This window comes from Pelecanus crispus, chromosome 11, assembly GCF_030463565.1.
Source record: "Pelecanus crispus isolate bPelCri1 chromosome 11, bPelCri1.pri, whole genome shotgun sequence".
In the NCBI taxonomy this organism is placed as follows: domain Eukaryota; kingdom Metazoa; phylum Chordata; class Aves; order Pelecaniformes; family Pelecanidae; genus Pelecanus; species Pelecanus crispus.
The window spans coordinates 4,026,703-4,045,709 of NC_134653.1; the positions used below are offsets into that span (position 1 = coordinate 4,026,703).

At 39.3% G+C, this 19,007-nt stretch overlaps 1 protein-coding gene across 2 annotated transcripts in view; it reads right to left on the bottom strand.

Moving 5' to 3' along the window:
* Positions 1-19,007, bottom strand: part of USP22 (ubiquitin specific peptidase 22) — a 111,666-nt gene that overhangs the window by 19,803 nt on the left and 72,856 nt on the right. For both annotated transcript variants that reach the window (XM_075718304.1, XM_075718303.1), the window contains 2 exons: positions 8,281-8,450; positions 1,132-1,279 (listed from right to left, as the gene is read on the bottom strand). In XM_075718304.1, the coding sequence (XP_075574419.1) occupies positions 1,132-1,279; positions 8,281-8,450 (318 nt within the window). The remainder of the gene's footprint in view (positions 1-1,131; positions 1,280-8,280; positions 8,451-19,007) is intronic.

Consider the following 19,007-nt stretch of genomic DNA (forward strand, 5'->3'; position numbering starts at 1 on the left):
GGACAGACTCTGTTCCTTACAGTACTTCAACACTAGCTTCATTAGGCTTATTGAATTTCAGTTAGTGATTGTCAAATGAGAGATATTAATAGTTACAAGGGAATTGTTCTGTGTAATCATGTCCTTAAAAAAAATACTCTTTTTGGAGAAGACTCTTGTGGAGGACACCTATTATGAATCTGAACAAGCACATCTGCTACCATGTAAGACTATCTCAAAGATAAAAGCAAGACTTCAAAATGTTTCAAAGAAGCAGTAGCAGCCTTCCCTTTGATAGTCCTCTGATAAGCCGAAAAACTAACCTCTAAGTGCCTTTTCTAAGAACACTAGAGGACAGCTGAGTGCTTTAAAGCTTATTTTTAGTGACTAAAGAATTTTTTGTTTGTTTGTTTTGCTAGTATCAACCCTACTGTTTTTTCCTTACAAGAATAGTAAAAATTTCTGTGCTTAAGCGAATCAAGCTAGATCAAACATTGGCAGGTTGGGCAGTTTTCAGTTCAGATTTAGTTCAGTTAACTAACATGAAATACATCATTGCATATGATATTACCAAATCAATTCAAGACTTAAATACTTCATCTCTAAAAGCACATCACTGATTATTTTTACCATATTGTACAATTATGTATTTTTATATACAGACTAATAAAAGATACCAAAGACAAATACTATTTTTTTTTCTTATTCACATTTCTGTACACAATTGGGCATCATAAATACAGTAGAATAATATTTAAGCAGAACAGCCATAGCCTCCCCTATGTTATTTTCATCAGTCCCATGACACACTGAGTAAGAGTTCTAACTACCTCAAGTATAAATAGAATGAAAATGGCAATTTAAAAGAAAAGACAGTGACTCACAACCAATAAGAGAAGAACATGATGGTGATTCAAATCAAATCAACGTCCAGGCTTGTCTGCTTCTAACTCTAGGTAATTTTTGACAGTGGGAATAGTTTGTTTGTTTATTTATTTATAAATCTTATCCTTTAAGTCTACCAAACATTTTAAAAGGAAATTGCTAAGACTGCTGTACTGGAAGACACTACACTTGATTTTAAGAAGAGATTGTTCTACCTCCTTTTGATCCAATATTCCTTGTTGATTGAAGACTCAGTACAAGCCTTACCTTTGCAGTGTCTGTGTAGCACATCTAATGCAGCAATGAGGAACTCGTGTGCATCTTGTTGCTCGTACCCTGCTAAATGCCGTGCATGAGTCCATACCAGGTGCAATAACCTATATGGAATGTGAGGAGATCGGTGCCCAGAGTAAAACTGCTCAAAGCAAAGAAAAGGACATGACTGTTAACAAGTTACACAGCCTCAGTGCATTTAATTATTAAAAACTTAAATGAGTGCAATTAGTCAAATAAATTTAAACCATTTAATTCTGATGGCCTTCATAATAAAATACAGAGACAGCTTTTTATCACAGGCTACTGAAGAGGTGATCTCAGAACTGAGCACCTCAATTTTCTCCTTTGAAATTCCTTAATTTTGTGATGGATTAGCCTAAAATAAAAAAAAAAAAAAATATTGGGAAATCGGGGGGGGGGGGGGGGGGGCATGCAAACAACACTCAAAAATTCCTTACTGATACCACTGGCTTTTATTAAAATAAACTTGGGGTGGGGGGGTGGGGGAATTCCTACATTTCCAAGAGATCAGCAATTTCATTCACAAATTACATGGTCCCCAAAATCAGGACAAACACTGAAGATGAGAATATCAGGTGCCAGCTGCCATCCAGCCCCTGAACCAAGCCACGGTAACTTTCTGCATCCAATGGCTGTGCACAATCCTATCTACAGAAAAATTTACAAGCAGGATAACAGCCTCATGCCAGTATTGGCCTTTCACCGTATAGTTACACCAGCACAAGGCTTTGGAAACAACTTTATTCAGCACAGCTGTTTGCAGAGCTGAAGATACCACTTCATCCACGTAGCCCAAAGTCAGCTGCCCGCCACCACTCCTGCAGGCTGTCACTGCCCGAGTTCTGGTCCCAGACCTGCTCCTGTATCTGCTTCTTAATCTGCTTCAGTCAAAATCTGATGAGCTGACTACTGTAGCGACTGAAATTGCCCCAGGTGATTTTGCCAGAAGCATATTAGAGCGTGCACAGCCAAATTATTCAGTCAGCAAAAGCATGATGGGAAACACCACTGCTGAGTGGCGACACACAGCTGGGGAGGTACATCAGCACAGAAGAGGAAGACAGACAACTGCCTACGGAAATTCATGGGTTTGTGTTTTGGGGGGGGGTTGGAGGGTTATTTTTTGGTTTTTTAAAATAAAAACCAGACAGGTCCCACTTAAAAAAAAAACAAACTAAAAAAAACAAAACAAACCACCACCAACAAAAAAACCCCACATGCCAAAAATACCCTCCACACTAAGGGTCTGCGTTTCCCTGGGTCGAGGTTCAGCTCCTTCCTTTGCCCTCTCCATTTCCATCCAAGTGCTACTGCTGCAACTCTTCTACCTTCATCTTCCTGGGTCCTCCCTTCTGCTGCCAGTTCTGGCACCCAGAGGCTGAGACCAAAGCCAACAGTCCCTTCTCGAGCAAGCTGACTTCTGTATCTGTTCAAACACCCCTGTACCGTGACACCGTTCCAAAAGCGAAGCAGAGATGCTTGTGGGGTCCCTGCAGGGAGCCAGAAGAGGCCCAGGAGAGTTTATTCACTTGGGCTTCAGGTTGTATTTCACGGGGTAACATTTTATTTTTAATATGTGAAAATCTGTAAGTCATTTTGCCTTCCCTAACCTTTGGAAAGGGTATTTGCCAGTAAAGGGCGCCTGCAACAACCACGATTATGTTTTGCCAAGATCCTATCAAATTGATGGCAGTTTATTATTTTCAGTTACTCTTCCCAAACAGAAGGCAGTAAGCAGCAAATACACAGAACAAAAATAAGATTTAAAGCCCCAGCAGTAATTTCCTCGCTCTCATTGGAAAAGCAGGCTTCCTTCCCCAGCCCTAAGTTTCTCCCTGCCGAGTCTCAGCATTTTATATCAGCGCAAGCACGGCCATTGTGCTACAAACCTGCCTAGATAGGACATATTGTATTTTAAGGGACAGGTAGGAAAAAATGTAGTACAGTCTTCTCATCTAGTCCTTACATCTGTAGGGTTTTCCAAGGGATTTTACTGTATTTCCTTGCAAAGAAATTTCTTTATTGCAAGCTCCGCTTTTTCCAAACAAGAAGATACACCTCTGCAGCCAAACAACACAAAATGCTTCTATAAATAAAAAGATCAATAGTTAACTCTGATGCCAACAAGAATGACACCAAGGGACTGGAGCAATAGTATGGTAATTGAAATCTGCTGACGCAGCTGCTGCTCAACATAATTCAGGGAACTGCAGCAATAAAACTTCTCTGTTCTGTCTCTCCTTACAATTAGTCCCAGAGCTCTCCAGTCATTTTAACCAACAGCACTCTCCATAATTACTCCACTGCAGACACTAGACCTGCCAGCAGATTTTACATTCTCTAGTGCTTCATTAGGATTAGAGGAATCCAGCAAGAAGCTTTATCAAATTATTAGCTATTATCACACAGAAACTAGAAACACACCTAGTAACAACGCTGTTGAATGTATGGGGGGTGGGGGAAAGCTTCACTATTTTAATAAATCAAAAATGAAACAAAAGCATCTAGGCATACTCAATAGCAATATTTTAACTGGAATGTATAAACATCCATCCCATCTCTGTCATTTCCTTGGTGCTGGGAAGACCAGCCTATCAGAGCTGTTCCAATCCACAAAAAGGAAAATAGTCCACGTAAAGTCTTATTCAATCACTATTATACAAACCTTTTCATTCAAGTGTGCAAATATAAACAATGATGTATTTGCAAGTCATCTTTAAAACACTTCAATGTCACAATTCTTCCAAACGTAATTTCAAACAACTTCTGTTTAAATTTGTTTTCAATTCAGCAGTATCAGTTGTTTATATTGGAGAGAACTGGTTCAAGCAATTTGAAAATGCTTGGTAATACACTATTTAATCGCTGTTTCAGGGAAGGGGTGAGGGTGGGCAGGAGGAAAAAAAAAAGAAACCAAACCAGGATTCAAAGCCTCCATTCTTACACACAACCCCAGTAACATTAACTTTCTTTTTTTATACTTAAACATTTGCTTTTGGATTCTAAAAGAAAGAATCTATAGGGGATTTAGAGGATTCTAGACTTCGTATTTTCCATTACTGTTACCAAAACCATACAGATACCAGTCAGGTTTAAAAAAAAAAAACAAAAACCCACAAAACAGCACCACACACATCTGCACTTCTTTCCCCTCCTCCTGCCAAAAACACATGCATGGAAGTTTTCCAATTATGTGAACAGATACATTTAATCTATCCTGCATATGTATCAACTAAACAGTCTCTGAGCTTTGTAATCAAGAATTTACAGGCCTAAGTCCTGTCCCAGGCTCCAGTCCAATTTAGGAAGGTAAAACCTCCTCTTAGAAATTGGTTCTCAATTAAGACTTTAAGCATACTGAAAATTTACCCTGGATAAAGGGAGTGGGTAATACATGTGTCTTTCAGAATAAAAGAACACCTACTGGAGGTTTCCCAACAAAGAGCAATGGTTCAAGGAGTCAGAAAAACCATTTTGCTTGCACACACTCTGTATGTTCTATACTTATTTCAGAGAAAAGATTCTACTAAATTGGCACAAACTCTGTATTTTCCATTACAAAATGCACGGCCTCTGTCTAGGTAAAGAGCCTTATCTAATTTTTCCCCCTTGTACCTTTGTTGTAACTTATTTTATACATAAGCCATTTCAACAGTGTACCATCTTAAGGTATCAAAGCCATAAATCATCTCATTCTTATTCCCTTTTGTCCTCACTTCTCAACTCTCCACGTAGTTGTGCTGTGCACTTTGATAAGCTCATGAGGATGAGTAATGATGGGAATAAAGAAGGGTTTGTTCTTTACACCTCCGAGTGCATGCACTGCATTCTGCTATATTCCCAGGTATTCTTGCTGCTCCAGTCAGAGTACACAGAGATAGAGATCCGCTAATCCTACCATCCTGGATGGTCATTCCGTAAAGGACTTGGACAATAATGTTTGTGTGTGGACCATCTTGAAATTAATTTTAACTGGCGAAGCAAGACTAAAACACCAATACCAGTAGGTAAAAAGTAGTGCACAAACCCCTTCACAGCCCAAAGGCTCAATGAACGGATTCTGTGTGTTCTATCTTCCCTCCATCCAGTTTCACCACTATCTGTTACTCCCAAATCCTTTTCATTCCTTTTCTTTTGCAGTGTAATTCATGGCATGATTCTATTGATAAATCGGTTTCAAGTAGCACAACGAAGAATGTTAATTGATGCAGTCAGATATTTTTAAAACAAATAGAGATTCAATGCTTGGCATATTCACAAGAAAAGCTACCAGGAAAAAACCTCAATTGTAACAGCCATCTGACACTCATTACTCACCATCAACCTACTTCAAGGTAGAACTTTGTAGCTTCCTATTCATCACAGAGAAATCACACAACCTATATAACTAAATGGTCTTAAACAAAACAAAAAAAAAAAAAAAAAAAAAGGACAAGTGTTTTCTGTTTAAGAAGCAAAACTTGCTTATTTATGTACAGTAAGTTTCGTTTAATGTTCAAAACAGTCTCTTTTTCTCCTGGAGAGTTCTTACTGGCATGCATTCACCAGATCCCCTGGCATTCCATTTGCCTAAGATCACACCTTCAGAAAAAAAGGGTGGAGGGGAGATGAAGTTAACCCTTGCCCTGATCGTTTGTCACTGGGTAAAATACCTTGAGTAACTACATCAGTTAATCCCGGTGGGAAAGCTACATAAAAACAAGACAGAACCTGAACCAAAGTTTCCTCGGTAATTCAATTACAAAGGAATTCTTAACCATAGCACTGAAATCTCCACTGGTTAGCCTTCCTTCATTCAGACCTCATCTCTGCAAAGACAGCGTAGGAAACTTCATCATAACCACTGCATATACTTGAGACAGGAAAGATAACCAGTCTACTCCAAAAATGCAAGATTTTGGTTTTAATTCTGGATGTAGAGAAATTAAAACTCACTGGGAAACAGAATTTTACAATGAGTGCTGACAGAGCTATAAACATAACATGGTATTTACTGCTTGCAAGTTAAAATATACTGAGCTGGTTACAGACACTACTGTTTTGCTTGTGGAGGACTAAGCTCTAGTTTTACTTCTAGGTGGTTGAGTCACTTTTTGTTGTCCTCCCACAGCACATAGCTGCAGTATTTCAACGTGAAATAAGGACACTGACTACTGTGCTGCTATCTTCACAGTCTGATATCACAGATACAGCTCTTCCCTCATTCATATACCCTCATGTCGCAGAACGTTAGTTATTAGAGCTAATGCAAGCGTAGGCATGAATTTTGATTGGGGAAAATGAAGGCCGAGATTCCCAAAGTTGTGTGTGAAATTAAACTTGATTACAATTGAAACTAATGCAAATGCTGCATTTAAGCCCCGCTTTGGATAACAGCCTATTCTTTGTTACATGCTTGTACATAGTCTAGCAAAAGGCATCCTGGGCCATCAACAGGGCTCCGTGTACAAAAATGGAAATAAAAATCATTAGTAGACAGTCTTGATCTTTCCTCCAGTCCCTCAATCTGTAATGTAGTACTCATTTCCCCTTTCCCAAGGGATTTTTTAAAAATGCATGTGTGTAAACAGAATGCGGTGATATTCATTGGAACAAGACTTTATACCACAATTTGATGAAAGCATATCAAGATTCTAATAGTACCTTTTTAAAATAAGCAAATAGGTTTCTATATTAACAGTGTACAGAAACTGGTATTTCTATACCATGACTGATTTTTTTTATCTAGGCAGGGTGATATTTCCCCATTTAACTGCACATCTGGTTTCAATAATCCTGCAGCTGCTACCTATTGGTATGCCTGCCTTTTGTTTTTACCTCCTTTCCTGACAGAGTCAGGAATAATTGAAAAATAAATCAAAAAATAAGAAGTATAACATACAACCGATGACTGATAAGCAGCATGAAAAGTTGCCAATTCACATGAATGCTGAGTATGAGCAGAAAACAACTTTGTACTGGAATGGCTAAGTGCGACTTTACCTTCCACATATGTTTAACTCCTCTGCAATGAGCAAAAAGAATCATCTCTGGTGAAAAAGGCACAGAAGTAAAATCAAATTGAAAATCACAAGATAAAGGTAAAGCTCTTTTAGGCTGGTCTCAGTTTGAACGAACTTCCATGACAGCATATGCGCAAAAGAGATGCTCTGCGTGCAGACATCTCCAGCTATCTTAACTGCTCGGTGACAGCATGTACTATAGCTTTTTGCGGGGGGGTTGGTTGGGGTTTGGTTGGTTGTTTGTTTTTTGGTTTTTTTTTTTTTTTTTCATTTGTGTTTTTGGAAAGCAGATCTATCACTGAGGAAAAGGCACAGGACTGTATTCGTTTGTTTGCTTTTAAAGACTCATCTTAAAACTAGAAGCCCATGCCTAGCCATAGTCCTTACATTACTGATGTGGAACTAAGATAGTTAATAAAGCTCTTCGACTATTTATTAAGGAAAAGACTGTGCCTGTCTCCTACAGCACAGACCTACAGAGAAAGGCATGTCGCAAAGCCAGTCATCTGAGCGAGAAAGGGAAAGATTAGTACCTCATACACGGAAGGTACAAACTGTACCAAACACATTCACTTTTCTACATCCTCCTGGCCATTAATGGGTTTCCACATAAGAGATAACAAAGATGTTTCTCCTTGTTAGGAAGCACTGAATTGAGATCTTTAAAATATTTATACAGACCTACATAATCCACTGCCTTAAACCACAAGGCTATGTACTCTTGCTTTATTCTCACTCCCATTATCACTCAAAGAGCCTGTGACATATTTTCCAGTTACAACTTGCACCTTTAACTAAAGCACACATTCAGCTTTAAGACTAAAGACTTGCAGATCAGTCTCAGAAGAGCAGGCAGCACTGTAATTATTTCCAATACCAGCTTTGCCTAAACATAGGTTATTTAAGAATAGGACTTAAAAGGCCAATAGTTTCCTTTTCAGCAGTCGCGTATTTTTGACAGTAGGGTCTTACTCAATCTTTACTGCTCTGTTTTGCCACACCTTGAGAGGAAACATGATTTGCATTCCCTTTATAATTTGCAAATAGAACACAACCCCTTTTGGGGTAAGAAACAGCCAGCGTCTGTGGAAAGGCGATTGTGGCAAATGGCACTCACCTCCTGAAAAAGTGTAGACATTTCACAGACCAGACATGAGCTGGGGCTTTGCATTTCACATTTGTGCCTGTCGGAGAGGAAGAAGTCTCGCAGCAGTGGAGTGTGGGTAAGTGCCTGGACAATACAGTTCATAAAACATGTGTTCCCAAGATTGATTAGCCCTCGTAGACCTATAAAGACAGAAGGGGGAGGGGATGCATAAGCATTATCAAGTTAACAAAATGGTATATTTGCATTTTTATATAGTTTTCACAGTACTGCCACAGATTTACTGTATATGCACAGCTCCAAGTACACAGTTTTATTTCTTTTAGGTAGGCTATTGGTTTTCATGTACTCGAAGCACAAGCTGCCACAAGCTTTCTGACCTACACTAGGATTTGGTTTTTTAAATTCTCAGAAGAAAGGGAACCTTAAAGTACAGCGACACCAATAGCATTATTGTGCAATGGCTGGTTTGCCATACATCACCAAAACATGCCTCCTCCCCGAGCTGATACCAAAGTGCAATGACAACCACCGGTTAAGTCACTATAGTAAAAACCAATACATTTAAATAAATCAATAAATAAGTTTTCAGATAGTTTAAAAGGCCTTCCCTCATGCAAGTCATGAAGCACAGAATAAGGTTTTTGTACTGTTATAATGCAACAATCATCTAGGACAGGCAGCGAAGGAAACAGCCTTGAGAAAACAAAGTCAGGCTGTGACATCCAATGCAGACTTAGCATATCCTTTTTTTGTACAAAACCCGAGATCCCAACAAGGCAACCTTAAAGAGAAACTCTGAACAATACTAGTTCCACACTTGTTTTAACTAAGTTAAACATTAATCTACAGTATACATCAAAAAATTCAACTTGGCATAAGAGGATTCATCACACCTTAAGTCAAACGTTCAGTAATGCCCAGAGACGATTTCTTGCGCTTGGAAACCAAGATGCTTAAAGGAAAGCTCTTTTGTTGCACAACAGAAGAGAGGTTAGGAGTGGGGAAAGCTTTTCAGTCATTTGCAAGTCTAAGTGAGAAGAAAAACATGCTCAAATCCTTGAGTATTCTTCCAAAATGTTAACATAATACCACCATACAGGAGTGCTAAATTTTGAGAAGAGCATCAGGTGGACAAGAATGCTTATTTTTAATCAAAAACTTACTTTGAAACAAGATAAAATGCACTGATAGATACAATCCTGGCATTAATTTAGTATTAACATAGTCCTCATCTGCAATATAAATGAGATTACTACACAAATGGGGAACAAAAAAACAGGATTACTTGACAGAGAACGAAGAATCTCCTTGCCATTCTGGGGGGGTGGGGAAGTACCAGCTGGCAATGCTGTGGTAATTAAAAATGGTGCAGTTCCCTTGCAGTACACCAGATAGTGCTCAAAGGGCTCTTTAGCATCTTTCAGCCGGAGGAGGTGTGGTCCAGTTGCTACGTTACCAGCGAGAAGCGGCACTACATCAGCTTGAACTGCATACTGAGCTGTAGGCGATGGACACAGAGCCCTCTTAAATTTTCTTTCCTGTATCTAACGCAACACTGTCCTCCTTCCAACAGCTTCCTGTTGCTTCTGTTCACTCAAAGTGCAGGACAAAGTTTCTCATCATATTATAGCAACTTCCACTGGGCAGAAAGCTTATTGCAATCATTTGCTTTATTTTCAGGCTGGGAGGCAACAAGTGTACACGCAACATTAGCAAAGTGTTAAAGAGTTAATTTGTTGTTGAAATATGGTGTGATGCTTCAACTTTGTACACAATCCTATTTCAATCCCCAGTCTACGTGCCTCTGCGATAAAAGTCACTACAGAAAGGTGTTCATGCTGTGCAAGTGGAGAAATGTTTGGTCGGTACCTCCTGCCTACCTCTCCCCTGTATTTTCCATTTAAAACTTCCTGGTTTTATTCAAAATCACAGACTGTGCAAACAGAAGCCTGTAAGGCTCCCTGGACATGCCTGAGATGCACCAGGGTATTTTGAGAAGCAGAAGAGTCTCTCCCTGTTTCTCTCTGGAAAACTCAGTCCCCTCTGGTTAGTGCCAGAATTCCAAGTCAGCCTGCACAGCGCAGAAGACTAGTGGAAAACCGGTAGCACATCTAGAGACTCACCCTATCACTTTTCGATATCTAATTGAGCAATTACAAGTAAAAGCAAACACATAAAGGCAGCTTTTTGGAATCATTTATTAAGCATCATTTATTACATGCCTGTGGCTGGACCTTCTTTCCCTGTGACCACAAGAATCAATTCTTACTCAAAGTTGCCACCAGAAGACCAGTTACAGGTGTCAAACTTGGAAGGCTCTCTTGGTTTATACTCTACTTGCTTGGTCTTTCGGTGTCAGTTTTTCATGGGTTGAAATGGAGTGCTTCATACCCTATGACTTCACTTGAATGAACTGCGACAAAGTAACCTGCAAAACAGACAAGGCCGAAACGTGAATACTCCAAACCCTAATAAAAGTAAGAAAATGGTGAACGTAGCAAAACATGAGAACTTACTTGGCTGAAAAGGGAAAAATGCAAAGGAGCATACGTCAGCCTTATCCTTGAGGTAGCAATGACTGCAGCTGCTATACTGTCTTTTAAACTGACATTTGAAATGAAACAGATATGATGCACTGAACTACCGCTAAGATACGGCGTAACTAATTGCAGCATCTTGGAAAACAGCAAAATTTGATGTACGTAAACTAAAAAGTTGACAGAACTCAGAACACCACATCCTCTCGTGCTTAATTTTTATGGGAAAAAAAATTTGTTGGAAAGAAAAATAGCTAGAACTTAAAGCCTATACAGCATTCTGGTCAATAAAATATTAAGAAAGTAAAAGACTTGTGTCTGCCACACCTATTCCCTCCCAGTTAATAAAGCCTGGCAATACTTAACTGGAATAGTCAAGCATTGTAACACGTGGGTCATAAATTAACAGAAAAATAACATGCCAAAACCTCAAATGCAGCAGTCCACTTTTGCAAGCATCAACAGTTGTCTCCACTAGCACCTAATCAGTGGAGAGTACCTGTACAGAGGACTGGGCTAACTGGCTAAGGACTGCCAAGAGGATCCAACCACTAGTAATAAAGCTGTGGTACTTTGCAGACTTCTGCTGTGCTGCGTAGTGTTATCTTTATTTCTGTTTCTTATGAACTGTTTCTGAGATGAGTAAGAGCAACCAGTAAGATACTTAATATATCCTATACACTGATGCGTGCTCTTGCTAAGTGTAGTTAGCAGAAAAGCACTGTTATACTTCTGAACCTTGCTGATGCAAAAGTAAATAATGGAATAAATTAATATTGCCGTCAAGACAAAATTGTCATGTATGGTATAATCATAAAAAAGAAAACACCCTTTAATGATCATGCATAGTGTATGACCACTACTCTCATTCTGTCATATGCTGGACAGGCAGGGTGTAAGCAAGGCAGCAAGAAATCTACTTCTGCAACGCCTTGAGCACAGGTAAACCCATCTGGGAAATTCTTTTCACATTTGGTCTCAAAACTAGGTTCTAAGCAGCTGGCTTACCTTTGTCAACTTCAGTTCTTCAGTCTTCTTCCAGTAACAGGTTTTGTTTTTTCAAACGCTCAAAGTAATAGATCTGCAATACTGGGCAACAACGCTTGTTGTGATGCAGGGAGGTCTAGAACACTGGTTCTGCAAGTCCACCCACGCAGGAGAGATGAAAACACCAAAACAAGATAAGGAAATTCCACTTCTCTGTGAAACGCAACTGTACAGCCATTAGAGGTGGGGAAGCGGGAAAATGAGAGGACCACACATGAATACAAAATACAGAAAAATCCATCGGGTGCCTGTCTTGCTCTCCTGGAAGAGGTTCTGTTTGTCGCTAAAACTAGGCTTCGTGCTGGGATAGGAAAGGCAGCAGACAAACCAGTCTGAACAAATATTACCACACAGAAACTGTCATTTATTTGAATGAAGGTTCTGGAAGTAGGAACACGTAATGCAACTTTGTGAGACAATCAGGAAATCATTCAGATGCACTAAAGCACAGCCAGCTTGAGATCCTTTTTACATTAAACACAGGTTGGCAACACCTTAGAGCAATTTTTTGTCCCCTACCCCCAGCCCGCCCAGTTCCCCATCTGGTGTTGACGTTTCCCTGAAGCTCCATCAGACAGTATCAGAAGTCAGTGCAAGCTGAGGAAGTGCTCACTGAAATATTTAAAGAGAGTTCAACACAACCCTTGGAAACAGTGTAGCATGGCAATGAAGATTTCTAGAACAATTTTGGGGTTTCATCTTACGTTCATCAACAGGAATTGCAACATCATTTAAGAGCATCTTTCTGAAAATGTATTTCAAGGGAGAACTGCCCTACTTCTTAGCACCTAAAGCTAAAACCAAATTCTATCTCAGCTCTCAAGTTTCAGGTGCAGACCATACCATGCATTACCAGAATGTATCTGTTACAAACACTGGCCCCAGCCAGGCCAATGCACTACTGTTCCACTTGTGTGCCAGAAGCAGCACAGTAGTTTTGCTAATGGGGTTAGTGACAGCAATTATTCTCAAAAGATAATCCCTTTTGAAAGAAAGAAAGAAAATCTACTCATTTCAGAAAGCAACAGTATGCAGATATATGAAATTAAGTCTACACAAGAAAAAGCACGACACTGTCTGACACCAGTGATCGTGTGAGTTATCAAAAAAAAAACCAAACCCAAACCACCAACCATGCAGTTTTGGTGAATTTATTCCACACCACTTCAGCTGAAGCATCCTTTCTCAAGGGCTGCATGAAACCCACATGTAACTGCAGAAGAACTGAGTCGAATGTATTAGAAAAGGTTTTTTTTCCAAGGTTTTTACAGAACTTTTTTTACAAACTTACCAGTGACACACTCAGGCATTAAATTATTTTGACAACAGTTTAAGAAAAAACTACATAAGATTTTGCTGCAACCAAGTTAAATGATAAAATTTCAACCATATGATCTTAAAAACGAACTTAACAGTTCAACATCTCTACCACCAGTAAACACACAGCATGCAATCTACCATAAAAGAAAAAAAATAATCAGGGGGGTGGGAAGAGAAAATTAAAAAAGGTATTTGAGCACAATCTGAATTTCCAAAAATGTACAGGTTTTATTCTTTAAATTCAAACAGTTTTAGGGCTTTGCTTTAGAATTTGTAAAGAATTAATTTCTTTTCCTTTGTTTATTTCTAAAGGGTACAAGCAAGTTCATATTTTAATAGGAAAATTTTGACATAAAATTCTCAAAAGTTATCTTAAAACTCATCTGAGTTCTGCCAACCACGTCTTACACTTTTTCCACCACTTCTAAGACACAAGGCAAAAGCATGAATTTATTCCTTCAGTAATAAGCCACCACATTTAGGTATTACGCCTTCTTTATATTGCAGTAAGGTATCAAGACAGAAACTGGGGTTTTTTTCTGGCTGATTTTTAGACACTGCAAAAATAATATTCAAAAATAACATAGCCCTCAGACAGCTTTGATGAGGAACACAGAAGGATGGAAAACATTTACGTGACCTGGTACATGGCTGAACTGAAACACCTGTCAGCAACTACACTGTGACGCTTTGCTGGGAGGAAGCCTGCAGCAACCAAGAGGGCTTTGGTTCCAGTGCCTGTTAGAGAAGCATGTACAGAATAGAAGCGTATGAAATGTTTGGGGATTTCCCCACCCCCTTTCACATGTATTTCAAGAGTTAATAAAAATGCCCACGCAACATTTTGTTGGTTTTCAGGCCGCATCAGCAGTACCACTTCAGGAAGATGTAGTGAGTTTGAGAAAATAATTTAAGCAAAAAAGTTCTGCAAGTACAAACTTTGAAACATCTATAAAATCCAGAATATGGTCAAAACCTACTAAAAATAACCCTGAAATGAACACGCTCTGCCTAGAAGCAAGTTAAAGGCTATATCCGCAGAGCAATGATTTCGTGGAAAGTCACATACTTGCACGCAATTTGCTGTTCAAGTGGAATGAAGGTGGGCTCTCATGACCCTGGGTCCAAGACCATACAGTCAGCAACAGCAATGCAGGAGAATTTTCGACTTTGTGGTGAGCCTCTTAGGCTGTCATAGGTGGACTTGCAGCCTTACTGCTGGTGAGGGGACACTTCAACAGATGCTGACATTAAACCCTGAACAGAGTTCCTTCAATAAGTCAATAGTCATCTTTGTCAGGTGGTGAGGTTTTTTTATTATACACTTTTGACACCACCACCACCCCAAAAATATCAGTGGGCCCACCAAATACCTACAACAGGAGTAAGCTACTGCAGCACTGGTTAATGTAGCTGCTGTTCAAGAAAAAGCCTGCACAACGGCAAAACTATTCTGTCAATCCAAAAGGATTTCCAAAACCAGTAAAAATTTGATACAAAACGCAGAAGAAACTTGATAAAGAAAATGCATAATGCTAAAATAATATGAACCACTCAAGATGCTGAGCAGTTATAAACTGCTGAGTTGCAAGCAAGACGACAGACATTTGCAAGAGGCTAAGCTTGAAAACACTGTGCATCCCTACACCGAACCTTTCTGGGGTTTCTATCATCACCAAGCTACAGGAAAAAACAAAAACCTCAGTAAACAGAAAAGGTACTCAGAAGGGAAACCGGATATGTGGCTTTAGAAGCTTAGACTAAAACAATTCAGTTAAATGAAAGAAAAAGACGTGGCAAGATCCAGATACATAAAAATAATGAACGAAGCACAGAAATGTTCTAGGAGGTCCCATAAGAAGAACAAACCCAGTAACATTAACGACCGCCACAAAGGCGACGAGGCCACCCCCTCGGAGCAGTGCTGAGCAGCAAGATCAGGGACATTAAGGCTGCAGCTCCAGGCTTCTTGCCATTGCATCTCCTCCTTGCCTTGACCCTCTCTCATCTAGCAGGCTTCTCACCTCGACTTCCCACCGAAACCGCCTTCCCAAGTCACCATGGGCTCCTCCTCACCAAAGGCATCCTGCTCTGTCCTGCAGCTGATCAGTGTAAGGAGGTTACAAACCAGACTGCTTCTTACCACCCTTTTCCTTGGTATGTAAGGAACCCCAGCAGGTAAGTTGGGGCAACTGCTTGAGTAAGTGCTCTCCAAACTGATTCACTGATTCAGACTGGTTAATCGGTCAATCTTTTTTAAACAGAGTAGTTTTGACAGAGACAGTTAGCAAGGGATTACATGACAGATCAAAGACATTAAGATGAACTCTCAGGGCAATAACCTTTCCTCTTTGGGTTACTGCTGAACCAGGTGAAAATATGCTGAAGATCCCCTGTGTTTATTTTTCCACCTTGGCTCCTTTTCTCTAGTTATTCAAGGTTACCATGTTAGTCATCGGCTCATTTTGAATCACTGTAAATCCCTTCCGAAACAAACCACCTTTCTTGAGCTATACCACTACCACCACCCACCCACTCTCCCAGCCCCCTCAAGCTATTCCATCACCAAGAGGCACAACCTGGAGAACTCACTCTTCTGCTCTACCTCACTTTTAAGCAAAGCCTTTTAAAGCTTAAGTCAGAGTTCTAGAGCAGCATTTCTTAACTTATAAAAAGAGATTTGTGATACAAGTTTTCAGTTTTTCTATATATATGCTATATATTAATATAAATATTTTCCTATATTATATCATTCCATTATCTAAAAATACCTATTAAATATCATGTATATATGTGTGTCCATCAAGATTCATAGGCCATGTTGAATCCTGCAGTTTTGGGAGGTTGGGAGGATGACAGAGTATATTGTATTTAGATGATATTGTTATACAAATTTGGATTTTTTTCCTGTTTTAATTACAAACAAATATTTTCATTTGGCACTGACAACAGTCAAATGAAAAGCCAGCCCCTTCCATCCAGAAGCCCTAACAGACACACACGTGCACTCCGGTGCAGTTGGAGGACACATTCTTTAGTTTAAATATCTGACTTGCGCACACATCATTTGGGGGAACCGTAAATTAAGTCCATTCTGTAGAGTACTGGGATTAGAACAGAAAGTAAATTTATGTCTATTTATTACCCTATTACCCTATCCAAACACACAAGAAGAATGAGGTGGGTATTTTTCCTTACACATATTGATCTAATGTTGCCATGTTCCCTCTCCCCGAGGAAACCCTAACTTAAGAACCAAGGTGCGCAAGAAAACTAATTTAAAACACGGAAGGCACTGAAAACAGAACCAGTCAGTATAAGACTCTGAAGAACAACTCCTGTTAATAGAGAGAAAATAAATTACAGGACTATTTTAGATACACTGCATTATGCATTGCAACATAAACAAGTTCATCCACCCCTACACAGACAGAAAGGCAGTTGTATCAGAACAGGCTTTCTGGGGGAAGAAAAAAAAAAAAAGTATCTTAGGAAAAAGAAATATTTGTATTCTAAATGAAACCCCATCTTTAACCTTCCAATGTCTGGCAAAAGGATTCTGGATTGCTGCATTTTTTCCATTACTATTGAAATAACAGATTGCTCAATAGAAAAAAGTTTGCTTATGTGTACAAAAGGAAACTGTCCTTGAGTTTGTTTCCAGTTGAAAATCCTGGAGTCCAGCTACAAAAGATGGTACACTGGAAGAAAGAAGTATATGCCATGAATGGCACATGTATAGCAAAGTCATTAACTGCTGAAACAGAATATAGTAAGCATGTATCACCAGCACCAGAAGACAAAGACTATTTAGATGGATGAATCACCCAAACCCAGAAAGTTCTCAGTTTCAGTATGTCAGTGCTGTACAGAGTAACTGGAATTCATCCTTATTACTGATCTGTTTACCTATTAACGTAACTTCACCCAGAGGCAAAGATGGGTTTGTTAGTCCATTTAAAGAAATTAGCTAGAGAGCAAATTGTGTCTGGTTGAGTAACTGACAACTCAAAAAAAAACCTAAACCAAACCCACCCAACCAGGCAATATATCCCATGCACTGAATGCAAGTTGTGACTTTAGCCAGATTCTCTGCCATTTACTTATTTTTCTTAAGGTACTCATTACTGGCTACGGGTGGTTTTGGTTTTAGAAAACAAAGTCAACTCCCCACCTTTCAGATTATCAAGTGGTTCAAAAAAACCCAAAACAACATGTCAGTTCATATTTCCCTGTTTTGTTCTCTGTAAGAAAAAAAAACCCCTCACGTTAAGTGTTATGACTTAAACGCAACACTTAAATTCATGCTCAAGTACTTCATTCAGGTTCAAGTGACAACTCGAAGTCTTTTTTTCGGTAATTTCTGGCATATTTGTGTGCAACAGGGCAGTTCTGGAGTGACCTCAACATTCACAGGAGACTTTCCAGATTTACCCTTTTTTATGTCATGTTAGGATTGCCATTCAAAAGTAATTGTTTTTACTCTTTTTCTCCCTTAAAATATATTAAAAAAAATCATGAAAAGTTACCAACACGTAACAACCTACCTTCATTAAACTGTCAGGATATATGCACAGCCATGCTTGTAGCATCTGTTCAGCAGTAGAGATGAACATATTTTCTAGCATGTCTGTGAGGATGATCTAGTTCATCCACACCACAATGTAAAGACAGCAGCACTGGTTCTGTACAGGCAAGATTAAGTAGTCCAGACCAAGTAAATGCGGTTACATTCTTTATACAACTAGATTTAGTGCCTCTGCACTGCATTCCCCAGTACTTCTTGGAAGGCTCATTACCTTGGGCACAGCGCCATGTGAACATGTTCCTACTGTTTACAGACCCACGCTGACACTGCGCACATTCATGCTGCTGAATTTGCATTGACTTAGTGTGGATCGAGACACCAATAATGTTTTTCCAGCATTTAGTTTGTCCCCACCCCTCTTATTTAACGGGCGATTGATTGCATTCACTATTTTTCTTCAATAGCTTCAGTGACATCACATAATATATATTTACAGAAGGGACAAACTACATCAAGATAGTGCAAACGTAATTGGAAGACAGAACAATAACTCAAGAGCAACTTGTTAAGTGGGAGAAACTATCCGAAATCAATTAAATTCAATAAAAACAATTGTGAAGTAGGAAACAAAAAAAATTAAGCGGACAAACACAAAATAAGGAGCAACGGCTATAACAACTCAACCTAAATGGCTTAATACTGTGCTGTAGTTCTGAGACAAACAGCATTTTGAAACTTAACAGGAATATGAGAAGGCCTGGGAGGTAATTATTCTGCCCTGGTGACAGGAAAACCTCAGCTGGATGATGTTTGGAATTGAGCACCCATTTTAAAGAGAGATCTATGCAAACTGGGGAGAAGTCAAGAACATGAATGAAAATTTGCATGAAATTAATATTTGAGACTGGAGAAACAACGGAAGAACCCACCAGTTGAGTTAATTAATTAAAAAAAGATAGTGCTGATGGAGGAACAGTGAGGCTGACAATTTTCAAGTATGTTACAGGCCACTGCAATGAGGACTGTAATTAACTCTTGTGGCCTACCAAAGCTATAATAAAAAAAAAGACTGAGCTCACAAGAACTGAAATTTAATTAGATATTAAAAATAATTGTCTCACAGTTAGAAAACATTGCAACGAGGGAGTTTGGGACTCCCAGTTGTTGGAGTGGTTCCAAAAGCAGCTCTGTCAGCCATCAGGAGTGGCCCAGTACATCGACCCTGACTCAGAAGAGGTGTGCAACACCCCCTCCGCTTTTTCATGACTGTTCGCGCATCCAGATTAATATTACAGCGCGATACA